The sequence below is a fragment of the Anarrhichthys ocellatus genome, unplaced genomic scaffold (assembly GCF_004355925.1).
Source record: "Anarrhichthys ocellatus isolate YVR2014 unplaced genomic scaffold, GSC_Weel_1.0 scaffold17, whole genome shotgun sequence".
Lineage (NCBI taxonomy): Eukaryota > Metazoa > Chordata > Actinopteri > Perciformes > Anarhichadidae > Anarrhichthys > Anarrhichthys ocellatus.
Window position 1 is genome coordinate 2,112,176 of NW_022280047.1, and position 21,495 is coordinate 2,133,670.

The 21,495-nt window shown below is 40.3% G+C and overlaps 2 protein-coding genes across 4 annotated transcripts; one reads left to right on the forward strand and one right to left on the reverse strand.

The window, feature by feature from the left end:
* Nucleotides 1-122: 122 nt before the first annotated feature.
* cdo1 (cysteine dioxygenase, type I) lies at nucleotides 123-5,563 on the reverse strand. Its single transcript, XM_031856835.1, has 5 exons — nucleotides 5,305-5,563; nucleotides 3,834-3,911; nucleotides 2,990-3,147; nucleotides 1,835-2,004; nucleotides 123-817 (listed from the first exon to the last, which is right to left on the reverse strand). The coding sequence occupies exons 1-5, from the start codon at nucleotides 5,472-5,474 to the stop codon at nucleotides 788-790; spliced, it is 606 nt and encodes a 201-aa protein (XP_031712695.1). The 5' UTR covers nucleotides 5,475-5,563; the 3' UTR covers nucleotides 123-787.
* Nucleotides 5,564-7,998: 2,435 nt separating this feature from the next.
* ap3s1 (adaptor related protein complex 3 subunit sigma 1) lies at nucleotides 7,999-20,884 on the forward strand. Of its 3 annotated transcripts, XM_031856716.1 has the most exons (8): nucleotides 7,999-8,300; nucleotides 12,365-12,456; nucleotides 13,062-13,173; nucleotides 13,549-13,620; nucleotides 15,764-15,871; nucleotides 17,288-17,329; nucleotides 19,558-19,600; nucleotides 20,035-20,122. In XM_031856716.1, the coding sequence occupies exons 1-6, from the start codon at nucleotides 8,232-8,234 to the stop codon at nucleotides 17,321-17,323; spliced, it is 489 nt and encodes a 162-aa protein (XP_031712576.1). In that variant the 5' UTR covers nucleotides 7,999-8,231; the 3' UTR covers nucleotides 17,324-17,329; nucleotides 19,558-19,600; nucleotides 20,035-20,122. The 3 variants fall into 3 exon arrangements, with proteins under 3 accessions (XP_031712576.1, XP_031712575.1, XP_031712573.1); XM_031856715.1 differs by lacking the exon at nucleotides 19,558-19,600 and having other exon boundaries at nucleotides 20,035-20,117; XM_031856713.1 differs by lacking the exons at nucleotides 17,288-17,329; nucleotides 19,558-19,600 and having other exon boundaries at nucleotides 20,035-20,884.
* The last annotated feature ends 611 nt before the right edge of the window (nucleotides 20,885-21,495 follow it).

Sequence of the window (21,495 nt, forward strand, 5' to 3'; positions counted from 1 at the left end):
TCTCTCTCTCTCTCTCTCTCTCTCTCTCTCTCTCTCTCTCTCTCTCTCTCTCTCTCTCTCTCGTGCTCTTAAGCACTCTCCTGCAAATAAATTACAACCATCGCACAAAAAAACAACACAACTCTAAAGCTTTACATTTTCTTTTTTCCAAATGCAAATGGAACAAACCTTTTTCTTTGTAATTGGGTTATACAAACAATGTTACACTTTACCATTTTCAACAGGTGTTAAGACAATTTTGAGTGGCATAAATTGACAGTAAAATACAGTTATAAAAGTGCTCCACCGATAACAAAACTGTTGATTGCAGAACTGGGTTTTTTTTCCTTTTCTTGAGATATAAAATTTAAAACACTATAACAGCAATATTACCCCCCCCCACACACACACTTTTTTTTTTTTTAAATGCTAAAGCTCTACTCTCTGACTATGGGCCATAACTTTACAAAAGTGTGGTTACACAGGTTCGTGGATAAACAGGAATGTTGTTATTGGGAAAGGGTCTCCTCAGGCCCAGCAAACAAAAGGCAGATTCAATCCGTGTCCGAGCCTATTCATGCATTCGTCCTGTGCTCATCAGTATTTGCCAAGCTCAACACTGGGCAAGCGATAAAGCCATTCTAATTACTGGGTTGTCCTTTTGAACCGGCCCGCTCCTGATTTCTAAATGGGTTGCTTAGTCATAGCAGGTCCACATTTCGCTTCCCCCAGCAGTTTCCCCTCGAATCAATTTCACAACATTGTCATTTTAAATGCCTTCGTCACCCAGAGCCTCCTTTGGTGACCATTAGTTGTTCTCTTGTGAGACTGTGGATTCCTGAGAAAAAAAAAAACAGACCAAGAGGTCAGATCATTAGTCACAGAATTACATGTCCCTTCGCCTTTCAGTAAGTCCAAGCCAAAACAGGGTTATTCAGTCAGGTTCCTAATTTGGACCTCAAGTTTTCCGATGTGATACGGCACCTAATCGCTCATCCATCCAGAAAAACAACAACAACCTCAGACCACTGTCGAGAGCGAGGGACGTATAGCGAGTTAAGTTCGCTGTGTGCTCACTTACAGTACTTCTGCTATCTTATCTCCTCTGTTTGGTGTCGCAATCCGATGCACTGACTTGGTCAACGTGTACTTATGCAACCTGTACATTTCCGATAAGGCCACTGTCGGTGGCGGAAATCCTAAGGCGTAAGCGCTCTTGTTTTCACAACCTTGTGCTACTTTCATTCGTCATTTCACAACGTGCAGCGCTTTGGAATTTTAATTTCAAAGGAAACACCATGTCTAAAAAGTTCATTCTTTTCTCCCTGAACATAAACATTTTTTTTTTTTTAAACGGCGACAACATTTCTTGCCTGCCAAAGCAACAGTTTTGCTGAAACAGCAGCACCTGGAAACACATGTAATGGACAGCAAATGGAAACTTTCTATTAAATCCTTAAATCTCCAAAGGGTGCTGCTTTAATTGCTCATAGGCCGTGCTTAATGAGAGTATCAGCACGCCATAAAAACCTCCCACTTCCTGCTCATAAGGCAGAGTGGGGTGAGGAAGTCTGTGAGTGGTCCTGTGTGTGGTGGTAGTATTTAGTAATGTATATATTTAGGCTGTCAGTGTTTTGCATGCAATGCTATGATTAAAAAGTTGTTTTTCTACTGTGCATGTTATCAGAATATCACACATCTCTGGGTTTAACTTCCCACAATCATAACTTCCACCTACAGAATTTGACTTTGCAAAGTTTGGCTGTCCAAAGACCAAGAAACCATTCTCTTTGGTTACTGTAGATTTTCCATTGAATATGTATCATATGTATCATAAAAAAAAAAAGTCCCTTACAAATGGAGTCCTCTCTCCGTATTTGCTCCAGAAGGTCATCTTCACAGTTTTCCTGTGCCCCGTCCGCTGGTCAAAGGTCTGGCAGGTCTGGAAGGGCGGACTGTACAGGTGCAAACTGACTGCGCACTCTGTGTGGCTGCCGTTTTCCACACGATGCAGGCCAAGGGAGTCTGAAATGTGCAAATGCACGAACAAGGAAAAAAATATATTCAGATAGCCACTGGAATGCTGTGAAATGGGGCTTGCGGGCCCGCTCCTGGCAGTGAGACCAAACATCACACCAGGACTCTGATGGCTTTGAGGAAATACTCAAGTCAGCAGAGATTTTAGGGAGAGAGACCAGCTATTCAAAGTCAGAACTGGCTGTTCCAGTTGCAGTCCTGTTTTGACAAAACCTGCAGAGGTTAGAAACTTCAGTATCACTGTGCTGTAAAAAGTGACACACTTAGTCCCGACTGTTTCAGAGATAATACATATCTCATGTGGGACAGAATGTGTAAAGAACAATTATTTTATTGTTCTGAACACATAATAATGTGAAGGTTTTAACCCATAGAGTGATGCAGGAATGAGGCCTAAAATGCGGATGTCTGATTCCTTTGTTTTGAAGTCAATGTTTTTTTTAATGGGTTTTGCCTGATCTGTGGTTAACACAAGCTCAAGATATTTTAAAGTTTTGTTCTACAATATCACAAAATACATCAGTAAATACCCCTCTTGCAAGTTTTGAGGATTTTCCGTGTCTTAAAAAAGGCGGTTAAATGGCTAAACGTTAGCTTTTTACTTCTGACAACTGCATTAACGCTTCAAAAATCACTAAAGCGGTGTTCATCTGTTGACGGTTATCTTGCTGAACAAAACATAAATGTTTGTTTGCCACAGATGTTATTTTTCTGAAATAATCCAAAACCCAATGGAAACGTGCCGTCGGCTTTGTGTCGACGGAACCGGTGCGATGTTAACTCCCGGTTTACAGCCTACAAAAAATATGTCATCCCTGCAGCACTTTGTGAAGAATCACTATCGCACCTTGCCCCCAAACAAACAAACAAACAAGCATTACTGTAACAGAATCAAGATGCATACATTTCTGAAGAAGGGTGATTCTCTCTTCAAAAAGCAAAGACACAATCAGCACACAGTCCGGTTTCTCACCGTTTATGTAAGCAACCTTGTTCTCCTGGAGAATCCTCTGTGACTTCTGGACCATGTCCCCTTTCGATTTATTGTCCGGCCAGTCAAACAGCGTCTCCTTCAGCTGACCCTGCAGCAGCTTCATGAAACAATGGGAGTCTGTGTGGTCGTGGATGCTGCTGCAAATCGTACGGAAAACGCACGAGAACACAGTGTCAGAACACTGAGATGAACACACTTCTCTTCACGACCAAAAAGAAACATTCAAAACAATCTGCCCTGTGAAGGATTTGATGGGATTCTGTCACAAGGTGAGACCATTTTCAGGAACTCCAGATCTTTTCTTCCTTGTGTCATGACATGCACACTGTTCCTCCAGAGCGGCAGATGCTGTCTCATTATATTCTTTTGAGTAATGACTCAACAATTGCATAACTTTTTTCATGCCGCTCTTGTGAATTACAGTTGTAAGGCTTGATGTAACCATCAAGCCTTACTGTTAGTGCTACCTGCTAGTCAAATACTATGTAATCAATCATGTAAAGACATAGATATTATCATGATAACAGACTTAAATGGATCAGTGCGTTTCCACAGGCGTTTGGTTCAGGTGGCGTTTGCTGACATAGTGAGACAAGCGACAGATATCATAAAATAACATTTACATAACTTCCTGTCTGTCTGTAGAACACAGCCCTCTCTTATCTCTATTGACTTGAATTTCCACAGAAGATAAAGAGTTAATAGCTTTCTGCAACGGCCATAATAACTTTTAATCGGCGGTGATCTGTGAGATCTTGCTGATTCCATATTGCGATGAGAAAAACACAGCGTGATCATATTTTGTAATAAACGAGCGTCTCACCTGCCGTGGCCTTCTCCCCAGCACAGAATCATGAGATTGAACTTCCCGTTGCCCTCGTCAACCAAGTTCCTTGTGTACCTGCAAGAGAGGACGATTTGTTAAAAAAAAACCCGAAAAGAACAGAGAGACATCCGGCTCATGAAAAAGTCTCAAAGGAGTCCAGAGATAAGCTTTCATTCCAAAATGTTAATTAAATGTTCTGGAAATGTTAATGTTAAATGGGGGGAGGGGCAGTAGAAACACATGCTGCTTTTCACTGAATAATAAATTCCAATAACGTAGACTCGTTTTTAGGATAAACTATCAATGTGAGCACCAATATTCAACCATTATGTGGTTTATTTGATAAAAATGTTAAACTTGATTTTCATTGAAAGAGCCACCTCCAGTATTCCACAGTGAACCTATCCTGGGATTACTTAGTTGTAATGCATCACTTCTATTGTTAAAAACACTATCTGTCCCCTGTATTCAAATCCTGGGTTGGGGGGGCAGACAACAAAATGGGGTCGTTACTGTTCATTGTATGTCCACACAGATAACTTGTCGACAGCCTGCGTCCTTGCTCGGACTGTAAATATTGGTATTTTTGTTCCTACTCCGTGCTATTCCGTCAGTGTCCAAATGTGTTCGAGGCAGCTGCGGCTCAATGTGCGGACACCAGGCAGTCCCAGTCAGTCGGGTGTGCGTCCGTTCTCGGTGTTGATTGGAGCGCCCCACCCCTCCCCTAAACTAATCAAAACACCGGAGCCATTGAAAACGTCTGAACAGAGCACCCATATTTTGTAGTGAGAAGCCACTCCGATGTGGAGATAAAACATTTAGAATAAACTGGTTTGTTTGAGGCTATCAGCTCAATGTGAATATGAATTCAGTTTGTTTCTCTCTCTCTCTCTCTCTCTCTCTCTCTCTCTCTCTCTCTCTCCCCCTCTCTCTCCCTCTCTCTCTCTCTCTCTCTCTCTCTTATCTTTAAATAACATGTGACCATATCGCTACTTTGTATGGAAACCACAACATGGTTTTCATTCAAATATAAGAACGATGTTATTTTTGTTTGTTTTTATGAAATTATAAACATTTAGACTGATAGTATCAATGTTATAAATGCATTCAGTAATTTGCAAACATAAATGACCCAATAAATTCCCTTTTTTTCAAGGGCAGTTTGTTTTTCTACAGCAGCCAGAAAAAGTGTTTTTCCCCCCCAATAAAAAGTAAAAGCAGCATGCATACAATATAGACACAATAAGAACAAAAGTAAAATATATGATTGGAAAACAAACAAACATTTGGACTATAGTTCAAACAAAAGCACAGTAGGCCAAGGTGACAGACAGCGACGGAGCAAGAGTTCAAAGTGCAGCTGCATCATACATGAGTAACAACTGATTAGTAAATTGCTGTACAATATCCGAAGCATTGCGAATCGCGAGCTTTTTTGTTGTTTTTTGTTGTTTTTTGTTGTTTTTACCTGTACTGGTCAAACTTTGCATATTTCATCCACTCCTGGGGGTTGCTCTCGTATGCTTCCATTATGTCTTGAACCTCCTCAACGTTGATGCTGTCGCTCTCGAAAACGTTGTGCAGGGTTTGGATCAGGTCGTCCAGAGTTTCTGGCTTCACCACCTCGGTGTGCTCCATCTCTCTGCGGAGGGGGGAGGGGGTTCTGTTTTCAGATAGTTCTGCTCAGTTAAAAACAACGGTTTTCTCTTGTACCAACTGTCGGCGAGTCCTTTACTTTTTATAGGCTGGGGCTGCAATTTGGGGGCGAGCTGGTGTTGGACTGTACCATTATGGGAGAAGGTGGACGCCCACCGCACGCAGTCTAATTTAAATACATTTTCATCATGAGCGCAGAATGAAATATTGCCAATAATAGAATTAACGCGGCTGCATCTTCATCACACTCGCTCACTAGCAATAACACATTTTCTATATATTTTCATTTTGCATGCTTTCACTCAAAAACATATGCAGTTATTTGCAGGCAACTTGGACTAATCCTCTCTGAGTCCAATTCCACCACGTTGCCACAAACACAGCCCCCCCCCCTCTCTCTCTTTCTCCCTGAGCCATTTCTCCAACAATAGATGTCCAGTCTCGTTTTCTGTTGTTTGTTGTGGGCGCTCTCCTCCAGAAACTCACTGCACAAGGTGTGTGTGAGGCTCACAAACAAAGTGGGGCTGGAAAAATACAAGTGTGTGTGTGGGGGTGGGAACAAGTTTGAATGGTGTCACATCAAAAAAAAAAAGGAGGATCAGGACAATGGGAAAGTAATTGATTGCAGATGCTGTGCTAGATTCAAATAGGCACTGGCACAGGCACACAGGTGTGTCCTTGTTGCCTCACTTAGGAATCTTGTCAAACGAGATGATTCCATAAAGACATGCAGGGTGTGAGTGAAACACTAGTAAACAATACTAATATAGCCAATTCAATTAAATGAGAAAATAAAACGTGAAAGGGATAGCCCACTGTCAGTGAAATGCAAATGTCAGAAATAAAAGTCTTCATTGGAGCTGCTGCATCTTGGGTATGTATCAGTGCACCGTTTCTATCTTCAGCCCCAGATCACTGACCTGAGGCCAGTAAGCAATAGGAGTAACGTTAAAAACGTAACTGTGGGACAGAATAATGTAGTAAATCAGATGCAAACGGCTAGTCAGTCAGTTGGGTGGGCTCCACTCGCTGAAAGTACAGAAGAGGCCTGAAGGCATGCAACATGTCAGTGCAAGCTTCCACAGTATTTGATAGAAGTTACTATGGGACATATGGTGTACATATAAAAAGTGTTTTGTTCCTACACGCTGTGGACCAGTGGTTGCTCAGAAATATATCAAATATCACTGCAGGTGTCAGGGTGCTCGGCTGAGACTTTCAGTGCAATGTCTTGCTCAAGGACACTTTGGAATGTTAGAGAAATCAGAGGGATAATGTTTGCTTGAGAGCTGCACACTTTTCACCCTTTTCAGAAAAGGATGAGTTTAAATCGTCAACATTTTACTGGTTACCACAGGTTCGGGTCCAAACCACTGTTAAAACTCAACTTGAGTCGGGAGGAAATCCTCTCTGGCTGAGGAAGACACGCAGGTCTTAAAAAGTAAAGAATGTTCTTTGCAATGTTCTTTTGCAAGTTGTCCTCTGAAATACCTCATCAACAGCAGATGTGCTGAGGCTCCACCTTGTGGCTAAAAGTTAAACCGACTCTACCCATTTAGTACCACTGATGGGGGATAGTAAACTGATGCACTTGGTTTGATGGAAAATTACATCTAAACTGGTTTTCCAAAAAACTAATGTAACTTTAATGTGGAAAATGAATGAGGTGCTGATGTTCATAGATTGCTTGAATCCACGTGTTGTTTCCGTCTGCTCATGCAAACAACAGAACAGTTATTGACTGGGGAAATGTCATTTCCATAAATAAAGAACAAAAAATATTCCCAACTGCAGACTTTTTATCATTTTATTTTGTAAGTATTTCTAAAACATCTCTGGAACAAAAATGCACGAAAAACTTCCCTTATGATTATTCTTTTTTTTTTTACCGTATTATTAAGTACAATCCTAGAGCTATTATGTGTGAATGCAGACTTTTGTTTGCGTATTCCCCTATTCTGCAATGTTAGATGATGATGATAATTATTCTTAATAATATATTACCATAGCATGCTTCACACATACAATGTTCACTGTGTTTACAACAAACTGTGGAAAAAACATTTGAATTGTTGAAATTGATGTGTTATTAAATACTAGAAAAGGAACAGTGACCGCAGGTGTTATTTGCTAAATAGCCAAAACAAACAGCTCATAAGTATCTATACATGGGCAAATTGATGAAAAATGTAATTGTTCTTTACATTTTTTTCACATTTTAGGGGTCAAAACTAGTTACCACTTAAAATTAAATAAATAACAAAAATAAATGGTGTAGCATAAATCATATACATAAGACCTAATCAAAACATTAAGAAGAACCAGGGGACGCAATAAGAATGAATACATCTTTGACAAAACACATGAAATTGAGACAAAGACACAGTCAAACCCAAACCACTGCATGGGTGATCCAAGTATCGCTCTTATCAGCAATAAATAATCACATTTCCCCTCTGCGGTTTGCAGCGCCAGACGGAGGTTCGGTTTGAACCACCGCGGCCGCCGTACCAGCAGGAGGAGGAGGAGAGCATGACTGGTCCTTTGACGTGGAATATTTCCGTAAAGAGACGATGGAGGAGTAGCAGCGTGTAGCTCGAAGCTATCCCGTATTACCCTTAAATCGAGACGGGATTTAGCCCTGAACCCTCACTCGGATCTGGGTTCACGACAGTCGACAGTCTTCCGCAGACTGACCCCTTTCTGTTCCCCCCCGCCTCCCTGCACTCAGCTACAGTCATGATTAAAGCCATTTTAATATTCAACAACCATGGGAAACCGAGGCTTTCTAAATTCTACGAGCATTATGTGAGTAACATGTTAATTATTCACATATCTTATCGTTGATAGAGGTTGTGACAGGCGGAAGTGAATTTAAAAAATAGCGAGCTGTTGCTTTTAAGACACTTTGTGTTATGTTTTTTTAAAGCAAAGCAAGGCGGATGTAGCTATACCTTTAAAAAAAAAAAAAAAAATGCGTTCATGTCATGTTGTCGCAAACTGTTTGAATGGGAAGGTGTTCAGGCTACTTCACAAGCGCCCCGTGATGTGCTGTTGTTTCAAACTGGCCCCCCGTGTATAAGATGTCAGTCTGAACCCTTTAAAAAATATATATGAATAATTAAACGTGCACGAGCCGAAGCGAAGCTATCGCATTCCTTATGGAGCCTGTGCGAACAGGACTGTGGCCAAATGATCGTGTAAAGTGCAGCTAGTGAAACCCAGCGAAGTGAGGTCACTGTTTGTGTCACATGACTTTAATAAAGCCCTCGTGAGGGTCTCGTGCTCTCACCAGCGGCCTTTCAGAGCTTCAATTAGCTCCATTGTCTTTAGCTTGGAGTGAAGTTTACACAACTGCTCCGCTGGGGAAACTCCGAGCAGGTAGCAACTATACCAGGTTATGTAATATCCTTTTGTTGGGCAAGCTGCGTTTGCTTGTTCTCATAATTGGATTTATATCTCACGGTTGGCTGCAGGCCCATTCTTTGATATTGCTGCCACAATAGCAAGGTGACTTGGACATAGCAACTTCATTAATTGGCAGCTGTGTGAACCGTTGGATGTCCTTTTAAAATAAAAATAAAAAAAGCTTAATATTAGCTGGCAACAACTTCACAAACGTGAGGTTTGAGGTTTCTTTGTGTGCACTGTGGTGAGCTTTCTTTATACAGAATGAGCAAAGTTGGAGGACCTTTCAGCCTCAGTCTTTTGGTCTCAGACTGATGGGAACAACATTCAAAAACAAACGGTCAGCAACCAAAGCAAGCGGCCCAAAGGCCTTGGTGGTGGAGCATTCTCATACAACACAGTTATCTTTGTGAACAGGCAAGGGAGAACTCTTCTTCTGCACAACAGAGACACGGTGAAGTTCAACAAAGTTCAGAGCAAAATGACTTATGCATGAATACAATATACTGAGTAGAAATATATACTACATAAAAAACTACCATTACAGTACCCAAGTACTGTACTCAAGCTAAGTACAAGTACTTTAGGGTAGAACTTGAGTATTTCCATTTTCTGATAGTTTATACTTTTACTCCACTACAAGTTAGAGGACATATTGTGCTTTGTACTACACTGCATTTATTTCATAACTCAAGTTACCAGTATCTTTGCAGATACTGTAGTACAAAATCAACAAACATATTATGATGTATTATTAAAGGGTAAGATAATTATATTTTGAAGCTATTAGTTTGTTTTGTTGTTGAATGCATGACTTTTACAACTTTTCACTTGTAGCAGTACTTCTACACTATGGTATTGCTACTTTTTGTCAAGTATGTATGTGAATAAGATGAAAACCTTTTTTTAACAATTATTTTAATTATCAATTAAACTTCTGAGCATTTTCTCTCATTTCTATAACATGTTAGAAAACTGAAAAGGCCCACAAACAACGTGACATCTTCAAATGATTGTTTATTTTGTCCGAACATCAATTAAAAAAACATAAATGTTTTTGTTAACTATCATTATTAGACAAAGAAAAGCAGCAAATATTTGCATATGAGAAGCTGGAGCCAAAAAGTGCAATACAATTAATCAATTAGAATAGCACGGTGTCTGGTCTAGAATTCAGACAGCAGGTCAGAAAACGTGTGATTGGAATTTGTCACAACTGTTTTATGAACAAATGATTAATAAAAAAAAAAAAAAAAAAAAGTGCAGGCACATTCCCTGCACTTAAAATCACGAGGGTAAACAGTGTTGTTTCAGCTAGCGTGGTTTAATATCTACTTATTGAGATTCAGGAGGATACACTGAACGTGATTGGATTATAAGCAGCCTATGTAGACACCATCTGTTGTATTAAAAGCCGAGGTGTCGGCTTTCTGGCTGGCAGGGTATAATGTTTCACACATTCTAGTAGCTGTGAAAACTGTTTTTATCAGTAACTTGCATAAATAAATCCAATATTTACAGCAAGTGATAAGGTTAGAGCTGCAAATATTAGCGGTATGAATATTGTGTGATGCTTTGAATTCTTTGCTTTGAACTTCTGTAACACTTTACTTAAATCTCCTTATTTAGTATTCAAAAGCAGTATACAAACAATCGATACATGCTTTGTAACGCACTATAATGAAGTTGTAAGCGACCATATCTCCTTCGGTAATATGAGGCCCCAGCACCAGAAACATCGTAACGAGAAGTTCTAAAAAGATGCTGCTGTTTTTCGGTCCGTGTCATCGATCTGTGAGTGCCGTATCCCTGCTGGTCCCATGCTACAAGTCACAGGACCGACACGGCCTTCTAGCAGGCTGCATGCTGGACCGCCTCCTCTGTCCTCGTGCTCGCTGATCTGTTCTGCACCCCGAAAGGACGTTGGCACCCTTTGGTGGGGCTGGCGCAGTGTTAGAGATGCACCCACAACAGATTCTAACCCCCTTTTGAGGATTTGAAGGTTACATTAAAAGCCTCAGACCACGTGTTTGTTGCGTCTTATAGCTTGTGTGTGCATTTTCATTGAAGGCGAGACACCCCTGACAAAAACATTGTTCCTCGTGCGGTGATCAATTTGGAGATTTTGGGCTATTTTGCCTCCATAACATGTCTTCTTTTAGACTGGTGGAACAAAAACATTCAAAATAAACGTTTAGTTGTTTATTTTTATTACTTTCTGTATTTGCATTTATAGATTTATTTATTTATTTTTCCTAAAGTTGCCTCATTTGCATATTTAAACTTAAAATGTCAGAAAACTTCTAATACAAAAAATAATCATGTAAGTAAAGAACTAGAAACATTCCGTGGTTATGTCTGAGTTGATCTAAACAAATGGACCTATTCCCCTGTAGAGTTTTGTAAAATATGTAATTTTACAAAACATATCTTTAAAGGCTCAGACTCTGAGCCAGAAATCTCCACTCCAGCAGCTCTTACATACACCAAACTTTCCAGCATCGTTACCATCTATGTTCTGAAGGTATTTTTGCAGATTGGTTTGTTCTTTTTTTTTTTTTTTTTTTCTCCAAGGTTTCAGATATTGTTGTTGTACAACACGGGGTTGCACAACGAAAAACAATTTGTTTTATTACATAAGAAAAACACACAAAAAGCAAAAATCCCAGCCTGATTCATTTTATTCCTAAAAACACGAGAGGGAAATTGATTATTTTAGCAAAGAGATATCCCCAAATCCCTCTGTTATAACCTTTGACTGTAATATGTCAACAAGATGACACAAGCTGAACCTGGCTTTATCCAACGTTCAGATATCTCTTATGGAAATGTGTGCACCTCAGCACATGTTTAATCAGCTACTGCCTCATTTGCATATTTAAGCATAACATTTATGAAAATCTTTTTATTGTATTTTCTGAATTTTCCTGTCTATCGATGGGTAAAATATTTCTTTTATTCACCTGGGGTGTCTCCCCTTAAATATCTATTTCCTACAATATGTTTTATCCCCAAAATGACATAATGCAGAACTCTGACATTTAGAAACCGACTGAGACTTGAATCTTTTGGCCTCTTGTTAGCTCTAGAAATGATTTGGTGCTTGCAAACAAGCCCGAGGATATTTGAGGTTTTGAACCTAACCTCGTCCATTAGCTAACAATAAGATGAGCCTGCCTTGGTTCAGCTGGCACAATGACCTCACTGTGTGTGTAGCCTGTGGGCACTAGTGTACGTTTAGATACGATAAAGAGAACGCTGAGTGTACTCATGTTTTTTCATTCAAAACTAATATGTTCAAGAAAAAGAGAGGCCAAGGGAACCAGTTATTCAAACCGCCAACCCAGTCTTCTGGATAGGCGTAATGAAATGGCTCACTGGAAGCAATTAGGTGCACAAAACAGCTCATTATTCAGCAGCTCCTCTTTGTTTTGACGCTCTCTGTTTCCCTGTCGTTCCCGCAGAGTGAAGACACGGAGCAGCAGATCATCAGGGAAACCTTCCACTTGGTCTCGAAAAGAGATGAGAACGTCTGCAATTTCCTGGAAGGTGGAATGTAAGCATGGCAACGATAACTCTGTGTTCTAAACGCGAGTGGAAGTAAATACTGGACTTGATCGTTTTTCGCACTGTGAAGGAAAGCTTTATGAATGAGAGTCGATGGTAACATCCATCCATCATTCATGAATGAGGAACAAAGTAGGTGTCGTTTTCCCTCTGGAAACATCAGCGCTCGCTCTTCCTCTCGCACTCATTTCCCCTCTCTATTGAGGAACATTTGGGCCACACCAAAGCCACATGGTTATTTTTTATTATAGTGTAATGATTAGGCAAGTACTGAGTGTCATCACATCCACCAAAAATCCCTTAATTCACATTTCCCTTTGTGTGATTACACAGGATTAGGCCGAGTTACATGTCCACAGTCACTGAGGTCAAACCAGCTTTCATATCTTTCATATCTTATGTTTCTGTGTCCTATCTTTACATGTGTTGACTCATGTCTGAACACATCTGTGCCATAACATGTTTACGGCATGTTAATGCACAGACGCATGTCTTCATGCCAATGCGCAGCTGCCGGTGATCGACCCGATGGTCCTGCGTGTAATGTATTCCCTCAGGACAGGTGTGATGTTTCCTTGTTCCCCTGTGTTTCAGGCTGATTGGAGGATCGGACTACCGGCTGATCTACAGACACTACGCCACACTGTACTTTGTGTTTTGTGTGGACTCCTCAGAGAGTGAGCTCGGGATATTAGACTTGATCCAGGTAAAATCTTGAGAAACCAAAGTGTATCTGTTACACTTTCCATGTTGTTTTTCTTTAACGCCTCCGTGCCAGCGACAGCCGTTATGTTTTTGAGTTGTCCGTCCGTTCGGTCCATTCTCGAGAGCCTAATATCTCAGGAATGCCTTCAGGGAATTAGGCACAAATGTTCACCTGGACTCAAGTCCCATTTTGGGCCATAACTCAATAATTAATATGCTGATTATGACAATTTATGTATATGACACAATTATCTAATAGGATGAAATGATGATATTTTGGCCAGACATGGATATAAACTGAAACATGACTGGTTGGCGGAGGCGTACGTCCGCAAGGTGGTGATTCCACTTGACATTACATTCTTTCTATTTTCAGGTATTTGTGGAAACGCTGGACAAATGCTTTGAGAATGTCTGTGAGCTCGACTTAATTTTCCACGTAGACAAGGTAGGAAATGCTTTTATAACAGTTTGTCTCTTTGTTGTGTTGCACATTAACAAAGCCGCTTGAATATTTGATTCTAGAAATTAGTCGTAATATTCAGCCTGATTTATTATTGCCTCATATTACAGCGTCACACTTGCAGTGGGTACGGAAAGTATTCAGACCCCTTTAAATTTTTCACTCTTTGTTTCATTGCAGCCATTTGCTAAAATCAAAAAAGTTCATTTTATTTCTCATTAATGTACACTCGGCACCCCATCTTGACAGAAAAAAAACAGAAATGTAGAATTTTTTGCAAATTTATTAAAAAAGAAAAACTGAAATATCACATGGTCATAAGTATTCAGACCCTTTGCTCAGTATTGAGTAGAAGCACCCTTTTGAGCTAGTACAGCCATGAGTCTTCTTGGGAATGATGCAACAAGTTTTTCACACCTGGATTTGGGGATCCTCTGCCATTCTTCCTTGCAGATCCTCTCCAGTTCCGTCAGGTTGGATGGTGAACGTTGGTGGACAGCCATTTTCAGGTCTCTCCAGAGATGCTCAATTGGGTTTAGGTCAGGGCTCTGGCTGGGCCAGTCAAGAATGGTCACAGAGCTGTACCGAAGCCACTCCTTTGTTATTTTAGCTGTGTGCTTAGGGTCATTGTCTTGTTGGAAGGTGAACCTTCGGCCCAGTCTGAGGTCCAGAGCACTCCGGAAGAGGTTTTCTTCCAGGATATCTCTGTACTTGGCCGCATTCATCTTTCCTTCAATTGCAACCAGTCGTCCTGTCCCTGCAGCTGAAAAACACCCCCATAGCATGATGCTGCCACCACCATGTTTCACTGTTGGGATTGTATTGGGCAGGTGATGAGCAGTGCCTGGTTTTCTCCACACATACCGCTTAGAATTAACGCCAAAAAGTTCAATCTTGGTCTCATCAGACCAGAGAATCTTATTTCTCATAGTCTGGGAGTCCATGTGTTTTTTGGCAAACTCTATGCGGGCTTTCATATGTCTTGCACTGAGGAGAGGCTTCCGTCGGGCCACTCTGCCATAAAGCCCCGACTGGTGGAGGGCTGCAGTGATAGTTGACTTTGTGGAACTTTCTCCCATCTCCTTACTGCATCTCTGGAGCTCAGCCACAGTGATCTTTGGGTTCTTCTTTACCTCTCTCACCAAGGCTCTTCTTCCACAATTGCTCAGTTTGGCTGGACGGCCAGGTCTAGGAAGAGTTCTGGTCGTCCCAAACTTCTTCCATTTAGGGATTATGGAGGCCACTGTGCTCTTAGGAACCTTGAGTGCTGCAGAAATTCTTTTGTAACCTTGGCCAGATCTGTGCCTTGCCACAATTCTGTCTCTGAGCTCCTTGGGCAGTTCCTTCGACCTCATGATTCTCATTTGCTCTGACATGCACTGTGAGCTGTAAGGTCTTATATAGACAGGTGTGTGCCTTTCCTAATCAAGTCCAATCAGTTTAATTAAACACAGCTGGACTCCAATGAAGGAGTAGAACCATCTCAAGGAGGATCAGAAGAAATGGACAGCATGTGAGTTAAATATGAGTGTCACAGCAAAGGGTCTGAATACTTATGACCATGTGATATTTCAGTTTTTCTTTTTTAATAAATTTGCAAAAATTTATACATTTCTGTTTTTTTCTGTCAAGATGGGGTGCTGAGTGTACATTAATGAGAAATAAAACGAACTTTTTTGATTTTAGCAAATGGCTGCAATGAAACAGAGTGAAAAATTTAAAGGGGTCTGAATACTTTCCGTACCCACTGTATCTGCTGTCACAGATTCACCGTTGTCACAGATTTTCAGTGACTTCCCAGATTTTGTGGTTGAGCAATTGGCCCAGTCATCATTGGTTTGTTAAATGACTGTACATCTTTTAAGCAACTTAAATACACGCTGCAATGTAAATTGTCCATCAATTGATAAATTAATTATTATTTAGCAACTCTTTTGATGATTGATTTGTAGTATTAGTAATTTTTCAAGCAAAAATGGCAAACATTCTCACCTTAGGGAGGACTTGCTGCTTTTCTTTGTCTTCTGTGATCTGATGTGAACTGAATATCAGTTATTTAAACAAGTCACCTAAGGTTAAATCAGTACATTTTGTACTGTTTCTATTTGAAATATCTTATTTTGCTCAGGTCCACAACATTCTGGCGGAGATGGTGATGGGCGGGATGGTGCTGGAGACCAACATGAATGAAATCATCACGCAGGTGGATTCCCAGAACAAGATGGAGAAGTCCGAGGTAAGCCTGACCCTCCCCCGTCCGCTGTATGCCCTGTACGACTTGACCCCAACCTCCGGTACTCTCTGCCGTTACCGTGCACCGTATGCGGGCATGTGTGTCTGCTGCAACCTGCATGCTCCTCTCCAGTAGTGACCCTCGTGGATGCTCTTCCCACCTACTCTCTGAGTGTTTGTGCTCCTTTTATTACTTTTTTCATTTTTCGGCCTCCCCGCTCGCTGCTGCACTGCTCTCAACATAGGTCAAGACTCAACATCTCCTCTCCTGTATCCCTCAGTGTGAAATACAGCATCATGTGTCATTGGAGACTTAACTGTACCATTGTCCAGAAGCTGTGACCACTGAATCACCATCTTCTAGTCATGTGGATTTGACATATCTTGGTGAAAGCAGGCTGGTTGTAGGCTTCTTATCATTCTAGAGGAGGATGTGAATTTAATTTATTGTTGGAGTGAAAATGCTTTCTCAGTGTCTTCTTGTTACATCTATAAGCCTGTGTCCTTGCTTAGATATCTGCTCTATGCAAGGACACGGCTTTGCTTTCCATACAGCTTCTGCGAGCAGATAAACATTTGTCTACTTATTGGAACCTTTTAATCAGAAAGACAGCCAGAGACAATTTCATGAAATCATTTCTGTTTTGCCTAATGTGGATTTTAGCCCCCGACGGTCCTCGAGCTTCAGTGGCTTTGTATTTAAATTGCTCACAAAGCACTGCGATGACGTCTAAACATTGAGGCAGAGTTATTGGGGAGTCCTTTTTTTCGACTTTTGCAATGAGAAACGCTCACACAAAGTTGTAGAAATTTGTTGTATTAACAAGGAGCTGAAGGGGCTACATTGTCAGGGTTTTAACTGGCTAACCTCACTTGTGCGCTCCAACATTTGAATTCAAGTTTAAGTGCTAACAAAGTAAACTTTTTCTAACAATCTGACCTGCATTGTGTGCTTTTAATGACACCGAATCTTCTTTTTGATTGATGTTCTGTAAGCAGAGTCCTTTACTGTTCTACAATCATCACAGCTGCTCCGTCCTTCCCTCTTGGACCTACCCTAGACCGCAGTGTGTGTTTTTCACACTGATGCTAATTCAAAATGGCATTGTCCTTTTAGAGGGCAGTGTCTGGGGGAACAAGGAATAAGCTGTTCCACTTCCAGACTGGCAAAGACTCATTAAGTGGCATTCATGTTTTTTTTCACCAAACTTTCTCAATTATTAGCTGTATTTCTGGTGATAAGACTGATTGTGGGCAAAGCTTCAGATCATTTTTGGCTTCAAAGATGTGGTCTATGATAGGTCCTTTCACTTTTTTTCCTGTGGAGATAAACTGTAATTACTTTAATCTGCTTTAACATTCCTCATTCCTCTTTTTCCTGACCCTGTCTAGTTCTTTCCATTCTTCTCTCTCTTTACAGACGTTTATCTTTCAGTCTACCAGGCAGGACAGGTAGACACAGGTACTGCTAAATTTACAACCAAGTACTGTAACCTTAACTGAAGTTTATCCCCTCCCCACCCTGAGACTCACCAAAAGGCCCTCCATGCAAAAGCAAGCTGACTTCACTAACATACAGTAGGAATCTTCCATGGCAGACCCAAAAATGTTTTGCCACCGGTGACTGTACAGGTGGTGGATAATAGAAACAGCTGACGGTATAATGCAGTCTATTACAATCGATAAATAAATATAATAAATACTATAAAGTTTGTAATGTTGAGCTGCTGTTACTTGAGACTGTGTCACAGAGATGGTTCTTCAACTCTATGCTAATTTCTGAAGCTGTAGTTTCTGGCGGTGCATTGTACATAATGTCAGGTGTACCTATTATATTGTCCACCCGCTGTAGTTTAAAGAATTCTAAATAAACAAGCTTGAGAGGTTTATTTTACTTTAATTAAAAATTATCCTGAATTGTTCTTAAGCCCATTTTTTTAAAAAACAAAAATATGATAATTATTTAATGAGAGTTGTCTTGTTGTGTGGCAAAAGCATGTGACTGTGACACTATCAAAACTTGTCCGGCCTAAAAAGACTAATTCAATATTTTGGGAAATATTCTCTTCTGCTTTCTTGCAGTTAGATGAGAAGATATGGTAGATTGTAGATATGTAGCTACAGATAGACTTTTTCGCTGTCATCTTATTTGATATGTATGAATTAATATTACTTACACTTTGATGGTGATCGCTGAAGAAAATAGACCAGATAGTGCCTCTCAACCGATACATCCGAACCAGGACAAAAGCGGCTTGCACAGTCCGAACCAGGACATGTTTATGTAGCTACAGCTAGCAGCTAGCTAGCTTAGGTAGATAAGAAGATATTGTAGATGGCAGATATGTAGCTACAGCTAGCAGCTAGTTAGCTTAGGTAGATAAGAAGATATCTGCTTCCTCCAGCCTTTGTGCTCAGCTAAGATGAGCTAGCTGTAACTGTTAACATAGCGCCACAAGAGTGGTATGAAGCTTCTCAGCTAAAGAGCAGATTAGCACATCACCCAAAATGATGACTTATTCCTTTAAGGCCTCACCCTCTAAACCACACGTATAATTTGCCTCAAACCAACAATATAAACCCTCTACTGTAGACTTTTTATCCCGTTTCTCTCACAGACAGAAGATGGAGTGATGCTCCAGCATTCTATAATTGTAACTTACATAGACCAGAGAATCGAGCCATTGTCATGTGCTACACAGCTGGTGTTGCTATTTCTGTACATATTAATCACCCAGCGTTTGATTAACAACCCAGTATTATGGACTTGCACAGTGGGTCTCTGGGCTACCCCATATATATATATATATATATATATATATATATATATATAAACTCCTGAATACTGAGCCCATGTGCTGGATCAGCATTCCTCCCGGTATACGCCACGGTCGTCTTTCCCTCTAACACAAGTCTCCTTGATTCCTGGCAGAAGGAGGACTGCCCCATAAGACAAACGGTCCATTGAAATAACCTTGTGAAAACAAGTGAAGTGGACGAATCCACATTCCAGACGTAGCTTCTGCGCGTCATATCACTAAATGATTTACGAGGCTGCTCGTTTGAATGTGCTCCTAATGGAGGCAATGAGAACATACAGCTCTCTAGGGTGGCTTAAACCCTATGGGTCATTTTTGGGTCTGTCTGCTGAAGATTCATTCGGGGGATCTCTAACCACAGTGACTCTCAAATGTCTGCACGTACACTTGAGACGAAAACGTCATCATTCACTCTCCACGGATGTTTTTTATTGTTCCAAAATAAAGCTAAACTACCCTGATGCTTTCCTTCAAAAAAAACGCTCAATTGCTCTTCAACGGTTACATATTGAGATTCATTGTGTTAGAGTGAAGTGCCCCCCTCTGTCCCTGAGAATAGATTTCCCATTGTACTTTAGTACTACCAGACTCTCAGCCTCCTCATGTCATCAATAGTTAACACTTTAGCTTTGTAAATGGCACAATATTCTCATTCCTCCACTCACAAATATGTATTGAGATAGCTACAGTCGTGTGTAGTCTTTTCCAGAAGTCATCGAACCCACTAAAAATACAGTAACACCTGTATTGTTATGGCTAATAGTATGTTGACATGTTTTCAAAATATGACACAGACATTCTATACAAACCTATCTATCCAAACATCATTTCCGTCTTCACATCCAAATCCATTTTTTTCTTCTTTACCCAGTTCTCTCCTTGCATTTTTGCCCTTATCGGTCCTCCAGAGTCCGGTGGGTTCACTTTCCAAAGCAATGCAGCCTTTTGTCCATTGGATGAATGTCCAGTACTTCTCAGTACATCAAACTTTAGTGAATGGTCTAGTACAGTGTGTCCTCACAGTTGATTCATAATTGCCTCTGGTTGTGATGCAAGTCATTATAGAACCAACTAGTGCATGTGCATATGAAGCTATGAAGGCATCTGAATGTACATTTGCACACGTTGTCTGTCTTAGTCGCTGTCGGTGCTTTTGCATTTTGTCAGCAGTTGACTGTTTGTTTTATTTATATTTTTTGTCCAGTGCTTTGTTTAGCACAGTGTGTGTCTGATGTCCACTGTTCAGTGTGTTGTTGTGTAACGTGTTTTTTTTTTTTTTTTAAATCCACTGATTTGTATCTTATCAACCCCTCCGTGTGCGTGCATGTGTGTGTGTGTGTGTGTACAGGCCGGTATTGCAGGAGCGCCTGCTCGTGCCGTGTCAGCTGTAAAGAACATGAACCTGCCGGAAATGCCCAGAAACATCAACATTGGTGACATCAGCATCAAAGTGCCAAATTTACCCTCCTTCAAGTAGTGGCAGCGAGACCGTGAAGCTACAGATGTCAGCCAATGTTTACCGCAATGCAATCTGTTTACCAAAACCTCAAATTACTAACTTTTATCCAAACTATACAGCTTGAAGGTACTGTTTGATTTGACACTCCTTGTTTTGGTGTTATCTCTCTTTTTTTTTTTTTTTTTTCCTGTTAAAGAAAAAAAATGAAGGTTTTACGTGTTTTGTTTGTTCTTTCTGTTGGAAGGAAAAATGAAGTATTTATTTATTTGTGGTACATTCCTTCTGCCTCGATGGAGGTTGGTTCTCGACGTTCAGCTGCTACAGAACAGATCTGTCAGTTTGTAACTGAAATGATTTCATGTTTACTTAAAGGAGAGAGCGTGGCAGGTGGTGACGTTGTGGGACAGTCTTATTGGTTTGATAATTCCAGACCAGAGAAATGAATCAGAGGAAAAAGCATGAAACTATTTTGAATTCCAAATGGCAACAGGTCTGCCACAGTATTGACAGTCATGCATTACAGCTCGTTTGTAAAATCAGTGCAAAGAATATTGTATTACAGATCTGCTGTGACAGAAACATGGATATATATGCTGAAATGATTTTCTCTTTTCTTATTTGTACGCAAACTATTTTTAAATGATTCATCATGTCTTATCAAATGATTATCTTAATTTGAATCTGTGCATGACTTTTTTTTCCCTCTTCTTTTTCAACATAATAAACTGTCAGAACTCAACCTTTGTCTTTGCCTTATTTGATATTTACTCTCATCTGATATTGTCAATATGGTATACTTAACAGGCCGTATGTCTGTAGATGCAGCATGTCATTACGTCGTCCCTGATGATGATGCTCCAATGATGACTATTAATAATTAATTAAACATCACTTATGCTTTATACATCTGTTATGAGCAGTTCTTAAGAATACATTTTAGGTTGTGAAAACTCTTTGCCTGGTCAGCCCATTTCCACACTTGTAGGAAAGGGCTGCATGTGATCCATTAACACCTTATGAACACTTGCAGATCAACTGTAATATATATATATATATTTCCAAAAGGAAAGGCTTAACACCAGCCAATGGGGCTTTTGTAATAACCTGGCAACCCATAATTTGTCTTAATGTCTCCACAGACCTATAAGGCATTAATAAATAATTTATGAACCATAACAAAAGCATGAATTATTACATAAGCCCTTTATAAAGGCTGATTTATTAGAGAGTAGTACTAGTAAGCAGTGGTGGAATGTAGCTAAGTACACACTTAAGTATTTCCATTTTATGCTTCTTTATACTTCTACTACTTCTACATTTATGATGGAAATGTTGTAATTGTTACTTTGC